The following is a 12047-nucleotide window of genomic DNA, read 5'->3' on the forward strand; positions in this document are numbered from 1 at the left end:
CAAATACTGATCTTGCCAGCACCAGCGACATTCACACTCCCAAGTGCAAATCTGAAAAAACATGGTGTCATACTGGGACAAAAGTCACAAGAAAAATCTATATTCAACTCTTGATTCTTATTGAGTTAACTAACCTCAGCCAAGGAAGGAACAGATCCTGGAACGATTCGGTGAAGTTGGGGGGTGTGTGTGGGTTTTAGAGAAAAAACGACAAACTAAAACTAAATTAGCATTACCCAAAATATTATCCAGATCTGCTCCTCGGAAATGTGCCTGTTTGCCATCAGGTGATATAGAAAAAGGTTTAATTATAGAACCTCCCACATTTCAAACACTCACTCCCTTAACTCACAGAGGTAGTAGGGCTGTTGGGTGAACTCACAAACATGTCTCTGAATTCAAGTTACTCAGATGTTACGATTCAAGCTCACGACTGGTACTGTCTTGCGCCCAATATAAAAGTTCCACTTGCACAGGCAAGCCTATAATCTCCAGGGAAGAATGTTATGATCTTCGTAAAACAAACACAATCTTGGACAACAGAGCAAGGGAGAAAATAATGATCAGAAGCATGCACTTCAAACTGATGATTACACACCCTTGATTGCACTGACAAATAAAATTGGCCATGTGTGCATTTCAGGCTAAAACTGAAAATCAAGTTTATTAAATAAAATTGAACAAAAGGAAGAGCAAAAAGCATATTTAACTATCTTAGTGATTTATTTGATTTCCAGTGCCCATTTGAAAATAAGATCCTATGTTCTAATAGACTACAGATATAACCATTTAGACTATATGCCTGCGATGCAAGGTTTTACACATGACTGGGCGAGCACTAAGTGTTCTACTGGACGGAACTCAACTGCCTCGTAAGTAGAAATACAACTATACAATTGCTGCTGTTCACAGTTATACATCTGGCCAATTAATTGTAATCAAATTGAACTATCAAACATAACTCTGCTTCGAATTAATAGTCTGCTTGGTAGCTAAGCAAAAATTTACATCCCATCAAGAAATCGCTGAACTGTCAGTCTTACTCGTGAATGTAAGCAATTGATGCCCTAATGATCAATCTTAAGTGTCTGATATTGGCAACTGATCAGCTACACACTTACATCAGGTAATAATGGAGTGGGTTATCCATTGTTTAATCTCACTTGCTCATGCAGAGGTGGAAACAACAACAGAAATTCTTCCAACATGCGGTTGCAGGGACCATTTTAAAATGGCTATTATGAACAACCAGTCATAAATATTAATATAAAAGCAGAAACAGCAATTTAAAATAATTGTAAGACTACAACTGTGGAGAAATAGTAATAAAGAACAGAAACTTTGGAAAGAAGGCCAAGACTGAATTAGTTTGCCCAGATTACCAGAAAACAATGGACTGCACATAATATAAACCATAAAAACAACGATTTGCACCACCTAATGTTCACCTCAAGTCAGACCTCTTGAACCAATATACTCTCAGACATCAACATAGTACGGTGCATCTTCAGTGGTACTCAGAATAGATGGAACATTACTCACAGTGGCACAATGGTTAGCACTGCTGCTTTACAGTGCCAGGGACCCAGGTTTGATTCCCGGCTTGGGTCACTGTCTGTGCGGAGTCTGCACGTTTACCTCATGTCTGCATAGGTTTCCTCCACGTGCTCGGTTTCCTCCCACAGTCCAAACGACACGCTGGTTAGGTGCGTTGGCCATGCTAAATTCTCCCTCAGTGTACCCGAACAGGTGCCGGAATGTGGCGACTAGGGGATTTTCACAGTAACTTCATTGCAGTGTTAATGTAAGCCTACTTGTGACTAATAAATAAACTTTCACTTTACTATTTAGCAAGAAAGCAAAGCTCAATACTAACCCATTAGATTTTATAAAATTTCCTGCAATTGAAAATAAACCAGACCAGTCAACATTATTGTCTTCCAAAACAGATATCTAGCAACAGTGCAATTGGTGACATACAGTACAAATCCGTCTGTCCAATTTAGCCATCTGGCTGTTGATGGCTTTCCTCCATATTTTCCTGTGTTTCTAATTTTGATACATCTAAATGAACACACCAGTGAATCAAATAGCTGTGTCGCCTGTGGCCAAGTTTGACATGAGGCACCTTCTGCAATTTCTTTTAAACTACAAAAGTTCAGCTATTTAATAAAAAGAGTCATCACTTTACAACAGTTCTGCCTTAAGTATTGTTACCAACATATTTGAAAGGGTCTCTGGCCTCACCTCTGCATTCATCAACCTCAATTTTCTTCTTTAAGACATTCCTTAAAACAGACCTCTTTGACCACATTTTGGGCAATCTGACCTCATTCATATCATCTGAGGTGGCCCAGTGACATATCCTGTTTTGGAATGCATCTGGCGTACCATGGGCCGTTTTATATTAAAGGCACGATAGGCACACGCTCATACTGCTCGATAATTTCACAAAACTTTATTTCTGGGCCTTAGCGACCATCTAATCTTCACAGTTTTTATGTACAGTAACTTCATTGCAGTGTTAATGTAAGCCTACTTGTGACTAATAAATAAACTTTATTTTTTTTAGACAGGAACCCCACTTAGCCCTCTGGCCACTATCACCATATGCAAACTTGATGAAGCAATAATTTGCAAAAACCATTTAAAGTCACATTGGAACTGACAAAAATTGCTGTCAGTTGAATGATAATAATGACCGTAATTCATAAGCTTCCCCTTGCAGCTGGCTTCCCTGTGAACATGTTCCAAATTTAGCAAAGTAATAAATGACCACTGATTTTAAAAAATATCATTCTCATAACGTGAGCATTGCTTTCAGTGACCTATGAGGCCTTTGAGGACGGCTAAGAGTAAACTACATTCTTTGGGTCTAAAGTCCTGTTTAAATCAGACTATGCAAGGACCTTCCCTGACAGATATTTGCGAACGAGATAGGATTTTGCAACAATGCAGTAGTTTGATGGCCACCTTTACAATGCTCTTTTACTGCACATTTATGCAATTGAATTTAAATTTCCCAGCACCCACCGTGATATTTGAATTCATGTTTTGAGAGCTGAGTGTATAACTGAGAGTTGAGTGAATGGGGAGAGTTTAAAGTGTTAATCTTGTTCTTGTAAAATCAAGTCTACTCTGTAATTAACAAAAACTGGAAAATATTGTGCAAAGAGACTAAGTTTCTTTCTTCCCAAAGATTTTAGACCCAAAGCAATGTAGTTTACTCTTAGCCGTCCTCAAAGGCCTCATAGGCAGGGTAAACACACACTGTTGAGACAGCGGAGCAGATAATTAGTTAATTGGTTGAACCTGGTTTCTCCAGCCCCCGTTGAGTTTACTGTAAATTCAGGGTTCTTTAATGCAGCTAAGGCAAACAAATTCAGCTGAGGAACTGAATGCATACCTGAGAGTTGGGTTGTTCATTTCCTTTTGCTTTTTGTACATTTCACATTCAGTAGGAATTGGATCTTACTCTACTACAGGAAAAGTAGCTAGATGTTTGGTGAGTACCTGGTAAGTAGTTAAGGTCTGTTTCAATCCTAAGATTTAAAATAGTATACAAGCTAGTCGTAAAGTTCATAAAAAAATATAAAAGAGCAACAATAATAAATGAATAATTAAGTTGGTTAATTAAAATACATTAGGGATGGCAGAACAGGTGATGTGTCAAGGCTGCAGCATTGGGGAGTTCCCGGATCCCTGTGTGATCCAGGAAGTGTTCTCCAAGGCGGCCTTCATGACACACGACAGCGCAGAATCGCTGAGCAGAAACTGATAGCCAAGTTCCGCACACATGAGGACGGCCTAAACCGGGATGTTGGATTTATGTCACATTATCAGTAACCCCCACAGCTTGCCTCCTGGGCTTGCAGAATCTCGCCAGCTGTTCTGTCTGGAGACAATACACATCTCTTTAACCTGTGTTTAATGTTCCCTCCACCCACATTGTCTGTACCTTTAAGACCTGGCTGGCTGTAGGATTGGCATTCTAATCAGTTTCTGCAACTTGATTTTGTGTCTGTTTGCACTGTTTGAGAACACATTTCCACTCCATCTGACGAAGGAGCAGTGCTCCGAAAGCTTATGGTATTTGCTACCAAATAAACCTGTTGGACTTTAACCTGGTGTTGTGAGACTTCTTACTGTGTTCACCCCAGTCCAACGCCGGCATCTCCACATCATGATCCAGGAAGGGCAAACACGTCTACAGTAAGTGTTTGCGGCTCAAGAAGCTTCGGCTCAGAGTCAATGAACTGGAGGCTGAGCTGCAGACACTGCAATACATCAGGAAAGGGTAAAGTTTCCTAGATGTTTTTTTTACCAGGAAGCAGTCACATAAGCCTAGTTAGATTAAATTGGCTAGAAACCTTCACAATCAAAGATGGAAACTTCCTTGATGTCTTAAAAAACCAGGAGGTGTTTGTTCTGAGGTGAGTTAGGGAAGATACAAAGCCTAAAATCAAAACATTGTCTGGATCCTGAGGCCATGCCACCCTACGACCTGCACTCTACGCCTTATAAGAGAAGCTTGAGTCAGAACTTGAGCGGCTTCAAGAATTAGGCATCATCAAGCCTATATAGTTTTTGGAGTGGGCTACTCCCATCGTGCCAGTGGTTAAGTCAGATAAAACCATTATATGTGGAGACTATTAGTTAACCATCAATAAAGCAACAAAATTGGATCGATACACAATACCAAAAATTGAAGATTTGTATGCCAAATTAGCAGGAGGTTTAACTTACACTAAACTAGGTATGAGCCATGTGTACCAACAATTAGAGTTAGATCAAGCATCTAGAGAATTTGTTGCAATAAACACCCATCAAAGCTTATACCAACATACTTAGCTACCCTTTGAAGTCTCATTGCTGTGTGCAATTTTCCAGTGCACGATAGGAAGCTTACGATAGGACCTACTGAAGTGGCTGTCTATCTAGATGATGGGGCATCTGGCAAATCTTGAAGATGTTTTAAAGAGATTCAAGGAGGCTGAAGTGAGATTCAAAAGGGAGAAATATACATTCCAGGCTCATGGATCAATGTACTTAGGGTTCAAAATGGACACAAAAGGGCTGCGTCCTATGGAGGGGAAGATAAAAGCAATTAAGGAAGCTCCATCCCCCAGAAATGTATTGAAATTTAAATCTTTTTTTGATTAACTATTATGGGAGATGTATTCCTAATCTTTCTAGTGTTGGCACCCCTACACACACTGCTCAAGAGGCACCAGAAGTGGTATTGGAAGGAGCAACAGAAAGAGGCCTTTGAACAGGCTAAACTGGAATATCAGTCATCCAGTCTCTCAGTTCACTTTGACTCCTCATAAACAATCATTCTAACGGAATCAGAGAGGTTTTATCGCATAAGATGGAAGATGGTACAGAAAGTCTATAACCTACGCCTCGAGGGCTCTGACTGATGCTGAGAAAGCTTAATCACAAATCAAAAAAGAGGAACTAGCTGTCATCTTTGGAGTGAAGAAGTTCCATCAGTACATTTATGGACGTCATTTTATCGCAGTGACTGACCACAAACCCCTATTGAAGGAGGACAAGGCCATTCCTCTCATAGCTTAAGCAAGGGTCCAACGCTGAGCTCTTTTGCTAGCAGCCTACGAGTATACTTTTCAACAAAGGCCGGGTGCACACATTTGAAATGTGGAAGCTTTAAGTTGCCTTCTCCTACCTAAAAGTACTGCCTCCACTGGTACCATATGAAATTGTTCTTGCCCTAAACTTTCTCGATACATTGCCCATGTCAGTGTGACAGGTCAAGTTTTGGACCCAGAAAGGCCTCATATTATCACAAAGTAAACATATGGTCCTCCATGTTTGGCATTATGATAACAGCTCTGAGCAATTAAGGCCCTTTCAGATAAGAAAAGATGAGTTAAGTTGTGAGGGTGGTGTATTATTATGGGAGTAAGGATGGTCATTCCCAGTCTTGTTAAAGAGTTACATTCTGCTTACATTCTGCCCATCCTGAGATGGAAAAGTTGAAAATGCTTGCACACAGTTATGCCCTGGTGGCCCTGGGTAGATATCGACATTGGTCACATTGTTTGACCAGATTGTCAATGTCAAATGCAGCAAAAATTGCCACCTGCGACCCTAATGCACGATGGGAGTGGCCAGGTTGCCGATGGAGGCAACTACATATCGATTTTGCAGGGCCACTCATGACCATCCTGCTCCTGTTCACAATAGATCCGCACTCCAAATGGTTGGTCATATACAAAATTACGTCCCTGACTTCATTCAGCAATGGTCGAGAAATTGCGACAGACATTTGCCATGCACGGGTTCCCTGAGATGCTGCTACCCAACAATGGGACTGCGTTCACAAGTGAAGCATTCCAGCATTTCATGAGAACCAACAGCGTCCAACATATTCAAATGGCCCTCTAACAAATGGACTGGCTGAGAGAGCCATCCAAACATTCAAAGTCGCCATGAAGAAACAGTCACAGAAAATGCTGGAAAATCTCAGCGGGTCTGGCAGCATCTGTGGAGAGAAAATAGAACTAGTGTTTCAAGTCAGGATGACTCTTCGTCAGAGCTGAGTTTGAAACATTGGCTCTATTCTCTCTCCACAGATGCTGTCAGACCCACTGAGATTTCCCAGCATTTTCTGTTTTTGTTTGAGATTCCAGCTCCTGCGGTATTTTGCTTTTATGAAGAAAGTCATCAGCCTCTCTACAAACCAAACCAGCCAGTTTCCTGATCGCCTATAGAACAACACTCCTTGTCACCCACAGATGTTACACTTGCCGAGTTACTAATGGGCAAATATATTAGATCAAGCTGGGTCTTGCATTTCCGAATTTGGCAGTGAGGGTAGAGGCAAAACAGCATGCACAGAATAAGCATTGCAACGCAACAAAACAGAGAGAGTATTTAAGGTGGACAACTCGGTATGTGCCAAGAAATATTGTGTTGGTCCAAATTGGATCCCTGGAACAGCGGTGGCCAGAACAGGCCGAGTGTCGTATGAAATAGTTGTTCAAGGAAAAAGAAACCCCTGGACCATTTGAAAAAGAAATAATCGCGCACAGAACCAGTGGGGCAGACCACCCTGAGTGTGTCAGTGATTATTGCTCCAGATGAAAGCAATGCAGCAGCAAGCTATCCTGAGGAAGAACCAAGGAATGTTCCAGGGGGAATTAGAGAAGTTATCTGCACTTACACAAAGCAAGAGTCAACCCATTGAAGTTCAAACCAAAGTTACCTTGACTGCCTGAGCACCTGCTAGCGAATTACAATGCTCCCAAAGGATCAAGAAGTCCCCGGACTGACTTCATAGAATCATAGAAACCCTACAGTGCAGAAGGAGGCCATTTGGCCCATCGAGTCTGCACCGACCACAATCCCACCCAGGCCCTACCCCCACATATTTACCCACGAATCTACGCATCTCAGGACTCTAAGGGGCAATTTTTAACCTGGCCAATCAACCTAACCCGCACATCTTTGGACTGTGGGAGGAAACCGGAGGAAACCCACGCAGAGACGAGGAGAATGTGCAAATTCCACACAGACAGTGACCCGAGCCGGGAATCGAACCCGGGACCCTGGAGCTGTGAAGCAGCAGTGCTAACCACTGTGCTACCGTTTGACTTGTTTGAGATCCATTTGTTGTACAACATTGTAAGTTGTTCAATTGTTATTGAAATGCGTTAATCAGGAACCTAAAAGGGGAGGGATATGGTAGTGTGCCCCATTACGGGCAAGCTCTTGGAGGATCATGTGACCCATTCAGCCAATCGGGCTGGGGCATGTGAATCTTGGCGGTAAGTGCAGTTTTCCTTGCAGTTAGCAGTCTTGAGTTGTGAAGTACAATAGCCATTATGTCACTCCCTGTACATTGTTAGTTACTTTAATAAAAATGGTTCATTCATTAATCTACTTGGTCGCCTTTCTTTGCAAGATACCACAGCTGTTACACTACAGTGGTTACAGCTCCACCAGGAGCTGCAAACACCCCCCTCTCATTTTTAATAAATAAAAAAGCAATAAATTAAACAAAAGAGTATAACTGCAAAACTTTGTTTCTTTTGGCAAAGTCCCTGAAAAAAATATATATCTGAGCAGTGCAAAATCTAATAATTAAGACAACAGTTCTCCATGTTCCATACCCATTTGGAGAAATTTTAAATTACTCCACCATTCATGATCATGCTTTGAGTTGCCTCAGCACTCAGTTCAGGAACTGCCTCCTGAAACATGACTATTCCTCTTTCCTCCTTTCAGAAGCTCCTCAAGACCTACTTCTTTGACAAAGTCTTTGGTCATTTAGCTCAATCTCCCTCAATCTGGCTTTGTACCCAAGTTTTATCTTACAATGCTCCCACAAAATGATTTGGGTTGTTTCATATAAGCTGTTGTAGAAATTATGTTGCTGCCAAATCAACATTGTTTTCTAGTTTAAAAGGCAGCACCAGGAAAATCACAATCACCACTGATATTTTATGTGCGGGAGTGTGGGGACAGCAGAGCTTTGAGAACTCACATATGTTCCTTTGGCAAGGAAAAGCGAGCATGTGGCACAAATAACCTGGGAAATGTTGACATGGCACAAGCCTTGACTTATGCCATGTCAACATCACTCTACAATTTCCTGGATAGCTGCTCTTGGACAATACAGCATGTCCTGGATGCATTATTGTTCAGGTTCACACACAAATAAAATTAAAAAGACCAAAAATGTACAAGTAGAGGATGGAGGGTCAGTGAAGGGAGCATCAGAGGGGGTCAGTGAGGGGAGGGGAGGGGAAAGAATAGAGGGATGTTGAAGAGGGTCAGTAAGGGGAGGGGGGTCAGTGGGGGACGTTGAAGAGGGGACGAGGGGTTCAGATGAGGGACAGTATGGGGGGGAATCAGTGGGGGGGGGGAAATCAGTGGGGGGGGAATCAGTGGGGGGGGAAATCAGTGTGGGGGGGAAATCAGTGTGGGGGGGGGAAATCAGTGGGGGGGGGAAATCAGTGGGGGGGGGAAATCAGTGGGGGGGGGGAAATCAGTGGGGGGGGGGGAAATCAGTGGGGGGGCATTGGGAGGGGGGAATCGGGGGGGAAATCGGGGGGGGAAATCGGGGGGGGAAATCGGAGGGGGAAGCGGGGGGGAAATCGGGGGGGGGAAATCGGGGGGGGGAAATCGGGGGGGGGAAATCGGGGGGGGAAATCGGGGGGGGGGGAATCGGGGGGGGGGGAATCGGGGGGGGGGAATCGGGGGGGGGAAATCGGGGGGGGGGAATCGGGGGGGGGAATCGGGGGGGGAATCGGGGGGGGGGAAATCAGGGGGGGGGAATCGGGGGGGGAAATCGGGGGGGGGGAATCGGGGGGGGGGAAATCGGGGGGGGGAAATCGGGGGGGGGGGAAATCAGGGGGGGAAATCAGGGGGGGGGAAATCAGGGGGGAATCGGGGGGAGGGGTAATCGGGGGGAGGGAAATCGGGGGGAGGGGGAAATCGGGGGGAGGGGGAAATCGGGGGGAGGGGGAAATCGGGAATGGAACGGGGGGATCGGGGGGGTGAATCGGGGGAATCAGGGTGGGAATCGGGGGGATCGAGGGAGGGATCAGGGGGGCGAATCAGGAGGGGATCGAGGGCGGGAATCGGCGGGGGGGGGGGGGGGAGATCGGGAGGGGGGGGGGGGGAGATCGGGAGTGGGGGGGGGGGGGGGGAGATCGGGAGTGGGGGGAGATCGGGAGTGGGGGGGGGGGGGAGATCGGGAGTGGGGGGAGATCGGGAGTGGGGGGGGGGGGGGAGATCGGGAGTGGGGGGGGGGGGGGGAGATCGGGAGTGGGGGGGGGAGGAGGGATCCGAGGGCGGATCGGGGACGGGGGGGATCGGGGGCGGGGGAGAGGAATGGGAAGTGGGTGGAGGTGTCAGTGGGTCCCGGGCGGGCCTTTGCTGCAGCCTCTGTGCCGGGCCCTGCCGCCGCTGCCCGCCTCCCTTTCCCTCTCTCACTCACCGGCTGTCCCCCGGTTCCGGAGTGCTGCTGGACGGTGCTGAGGATTTCCTCTTCAGCGGCGGCCGCCTGGTCTCTCTCAGCGGCCGCTCGGGCTGACTCATGGCGAGTGTGTGCGGGCCGCTGTCTCTGTCTGGGTCTCTGTCTAGGCCTCTGTCTGTCTGGGTCTCTGTCTGTCTGGGTCTCTGTCTCTCTCTGTGTCTGGGTCTCTGTCTGTCTGGGTCTATATTCGCCCCGCCCCCACACCCCGGTTTGAAACTGCCGCATCTCGAACGCACCAATGAGCGGCCGCCCCGTTGCCGGGGCAACGCCAAGGCCTTCCCTCCCATCTCCAAATCTGAAGCCTAAATCGAGCTGCCTGCAGCAATGGGGAACACAGAACACCAAAACCCTCAGCTTGCTTTGGGGTGAAATAAAGGTGATAAAACAACAATGGTTTAAATACTGAGGCTGCAAAGAATTGTGTTTCTACAACTTCCCCGATACTATCTGGAGTCAAATTACTAACCATGCAAACCTTGTTTGTGATTTAGCATTTACTTATTTTTTATTAGTGTCACAAGTATCCTTACATTAACACTACAATGAATCCCCGAGTTGCCACACTCCAGCACCTGTTTGGGTACACTGAGGGAGAATTTAGCTTGGTCAATTCACCTAACCCGCATGTCTATCGGACTGTGGGAGGAAACCGGAGCACCCGGAGGAAACCCACACAGACACAGGGAGAACGTGCAAAGTCCACACAGACAGTGACCCGAGCCAGGAATCGAACCCGGGTCTCTGCTGCTGTGCCACTGTGCTGTCCCAGTAAAGTTTGTAATTCACTTTGTTAGCTTGTTATTTTGATTTTGAAAGTTCCTGCAGATTACTGTAAATTTACTTGTTATTTTATTTGAATATTTTTATTAATTCATTGGATTGCTTCTCTGAGTGGAGGCCTGTGACTAGTGGTGTGCCGCAGGGATCGGTGTTGGGTCCATTGTTGTTTGTCATCTATATCAATGATCTGGATGATAATGTGGTAAATTGGATCAGCACGTTTGCTGATGATACAAAGATTGGAGGTGTAGTGGACAGTGAGGAAAGTTTTCAAAGCTTGCAGAGGGATTTGGACCAACTAGAAAAATGGGCTGAAAAATGGCAAATGGAATTTAACGCAGACAAGTGTGAGATATTGCACATTGGAAGGACAAACCAAAGTAGAACGTACAGGGTAAATGGTAGGACTCTGAAGAGTGCAGTTGAACAAAGGGATCTGGGAATACAGGTACAGAATTCCCTAAAAGTGAGATCACAGGTGGATAGGGTCGTAAAGAGTGCCTTTGGTACATTGGCCTTTATAAATCGGAGTATCGAGTATAAAAGTTGGAGTGTTATGGTAAGGTTATATAAGGCATTGGTGAGGCCGAATTTGGAGTATTGTGTACAGTTTTGGTCACCTAGTTATAGGAAGGATGTAAATAAGGTTGAAAGAGTGCAGAGAAGGTTCACAAGGATGTTGCCGGGACTTGAGAAGCTGAGTTACAGAGAGAGATTGAATAGGTTGGGACTTTATTCCCTGGAGCGTAGAAGATTGAGGGGAGATTTGATAGTGTATAAGATTTTGATGGGTATAGATAGAGTGAATGCAAGCAGGCTTTTTCCGCTGAGGCTAGGGGAGAAAAAAACCAGAGGGCATGGATTAAGGGTGAAAGGAGAAAAGTTTAAAGGGAATATTAGGGGGGGGGGGGGCTTCTTCACGCAGAGAGTGGTGGGAGTGTGGAATGAGCTGCCGGATAAAGTGGTAAATGCGGGGTCACTTTTAACATTTAAGAAAAACTTGGACGGGTTCATGGATGAGAGGGGTGTGGAGGGATATGGTCCAAGTGCAGGTCAGTGGGACTAGGCATAAAATGGTTCGGCACAGACAAGAAGAGCCAAAAGGCCTGTTTCTGAGCTGTAATTTTCTATGGGATGGAGGCATTACTGGCCAGCATAGACTTTATTGCCCCAGCGAAGGTGGTAATGAGCTGCCCTCTTGAACAGCCCATGATGTATGCACACCCATTGTGCTGTTAGGGAGGAAGTTCCCCAATAT

The 12047-nt window shown here is 45.4% G+C and overlaps 1 protein-coding gene across 2 annotated transcripts in view; it reads right to left on the minus strand.

Annotated features, from left to right (window-relative positions):
• The window catches only part of net1 (neuroepithelial cell transforming 1), a 135149-nt gene extending 124947 nt beyond the window's left edge, over positions 1-10202 (minus strand). The window contains exon 1 of one of the 2 annotated variants that reach the window (XM_078235851.1): positions 9971-10202. In XM_078235851.1, coding sequence (XP_078091977.1) covers positions 9971-10071 — 101 coding nt within the window. In that variant the 5' untranslated portion in view covers positions 10072-10202. The remainder of the gene's footprint in view (positions 1-9970) is intronic. The other variant, XM_078235850.1, reaches the window with a different exon arrangement.
• Between the last annotated feature and the right edge of the window lie 1845 nt (positions 10203-12047).

Source organism: Mustelus asterias, chromosome 19 (genome assembly GCF_964213995.1).
Source record: "Mustelus asterias chromosome 19, sMusAst1.hap1.1, whole genome shotgun sequence".
Lineage (NCBI taxonomy): Eukaryota > Metazoa > Chordata > Chondrichthyes > Carcharhiniformes > Triakidae > Mustelus > Mustelus asterias.